Consider the following 2097-nt stretch of genomic DNA (forward strand, 5'->3'; position numbering starts at 1 on the left):
GGTCTGAATGCTTCTCTCATCTGCACTGCCAACAGACTTTGATTTTGCCTGAACTCTATGTACAGCTGAATACATCTGGAGCTGCTGACTTCTATTTGTTTGAGGACAGATTCTGGCTGCGTTTTCAGTGCAAAGCAAACACTCATCCGTCCCCTTGCTGTATGGGAAGGAACTAGCCTAATAATGCTCTTCAAAGAGTGATTGCGCTTAGCGCCTCTGCCAATCCGTTATCTGCATGCAGTGTTTGAATTGCTTTCAATTTGCAAGAGAAATATCCTTGTTTGCTCAGGGCTCAAAATATTTACCTGTGGGTGCATGCTGCGCAGCGCCACTTGCAGTGTGGATCAGAAAGATGTTCCTGAACTAGAGTTAAGAAGTGTACCTTTCACCTTTTTCTTTGGCTTTGGATAGAGAAAGCCTAACCGATGGATTCTTGACTTTAAGTTTGCGTTACCTTCGTTTCTCCAATGCTTGAAAATACTTCCACCGTTTGGAATTGCAGCATCTGCAGCACATCTCTGCTTGGGGACACCTGTAAGATTTCCGTCATGGTGCTACTGATTGTGACAATCACAGTGGGCAATGTGTTGTGTCTTCTGGTCTTTGTGAGGACTAAGCAGCTCAGGGCCTCTCAGGGTCTCCTGAAGATCTCTTTAGCTTTGGCAGACCTGGCAGTTGGAGTGCTGGTAGTGCCTTATTCTGTGTACGTGGAAGTGATGCGTCTTCTGTATGGACTGGAAAATGTTTCTAGAGCTGCCGAACCAGTCATTAATACCCAAATTCCTTGTTTCATCATGGGTCCCATCTTCGCTGGCTGCACGTTTGTCTCCATCTCCACCATATTCTTGATGTCCGTTGAGAGGAGCATTGCTGTACTGAGACCTCTTCATAAGCGGGTTGTGATTACTAGGAGAAGGACCGGGTTCCTTGCCGTGTTCTGCTGGATCTTCAGCTTTGTTTTTGCCATGGTGCCCATGATCTTCAGTCGAAACTTAACTCTGGAGTACAACACATGTAGCAAAATGTGCACATATTCCTTCATTGCTTTGCCACCAGAGGGTCCTGCCTTGAACATCATGCTCATCTTTCCGGCATTTGACTTTTCCTTGCTAGGTGGCACCTATGCCATCAATTTTATAACTTTTGCAGCCATTAGGCAGTATAGCCGGGTGAGAAAGCAACTAGAGGCGGACTCTCAGAGCACATGCAGTAAAGTTTCATTTTCAGATATCACAGCGGCCAAGACCATCGGAATCCTCACCTTTGCTTTCTCTGCCTCCTTCGGTCCCATTGCAGTGTTTGTGATGGGCAATGTCTTAGGTTATGACTGGTGTGAGTTTTCTTTCTATGCATTCTGGATCCTCACCTCCAACAGCTGTTGGAATGTCGTCATCTACAGCGCCCGTGACTTGAAATTCAGGCAAGGGGTCCGCGAGCTTTTCAGCAGACAGGTGTTCAAATCCCCAAGCCACCAGCCGAGACCTCAGTGCACCGTCAAGGAGAATAGCTCATCTCCTTGTGTAGCTGTTCTCAAAGAGATTTTCTTTCCAGAAACGGCTTGAATTCCTTTTATGTTCTCTGAAAGGTTGAGTGACGGTTTTGACAATCATAAATAGCAAGCCAGTTAACTGATGCTGAGCTCTGGACCATACGTTCTCGAATGTTAAACAGATTTCGGTCCTCACATTGCAAAGGTCCTTGAGAATGCAGAACCATTAGGGATTTGAGTCCCTCTGAGGTTTCAGATGTGATCAGACCATTTAACCTGCAGGCAAAGTTTAATTTGATTTTTTGTAGTCTTTTTATTTACTCCTGTGGGCTGCTATTTAAAAAAAAACATTGTTCTTATTTATTTTTAGGTCACTTGTATCTATTGTAGATATTTTATATATTTCCCTAATTTAGCAAAAAAAAAAAATCCGAAGATGGACACTTGGCCACGTCATTGGTCAGTTTTGTTGAAGTCTAGATGAAATGCCTCAAGAGGATGATCTGTACCATTGCTGGAGCACCATTACAGCCGGTGTCAGTTTAATGCTGCCCCGTGCATAATACCAGGGAAGGATGTCAGGAAGAAATGCTGTGTTTATTACCACC

General features: G+C 44.5%; 1 protein-coding gene across 1 annotated transcript; it reads left to right on the forward strand.

The window, feature by feature from the left end:
- Nucleotides 1-548: 548 nt before the first annotated feature.
- LOC108786795 (adenosine receptor A3-like) lies at nt 549-1562 on the forward strand. The gene has a single exon (XM_018556168.1). The coding sequence runs from the start codon at nt 549-551 to the stop codon at nt 1560-1562; it is 1014 nt and encodes a 337-aa protein (XP_018411670.1).
- The last annotated feature ends 535 nt before the right edge of the window (nt 1563-2097 follow it).

This window comes from Nanorana parkeri, unplaced genomic scaffold (genome assembly GCF_000935625.1).
Source record: "Nanorana parkeri isolate BGI_ZX_2015 unplaced genomic scaffold, ASM93562v1 scaffold227, whole genome shotgun sequence".
NCBI classification, from domain to species: domain Eukaryota; kingdom Metazoa; phylum Chordata; class Amphibia; order Anura; family Dicroglossidae; genus Nanorana; species Nanorana parkeri.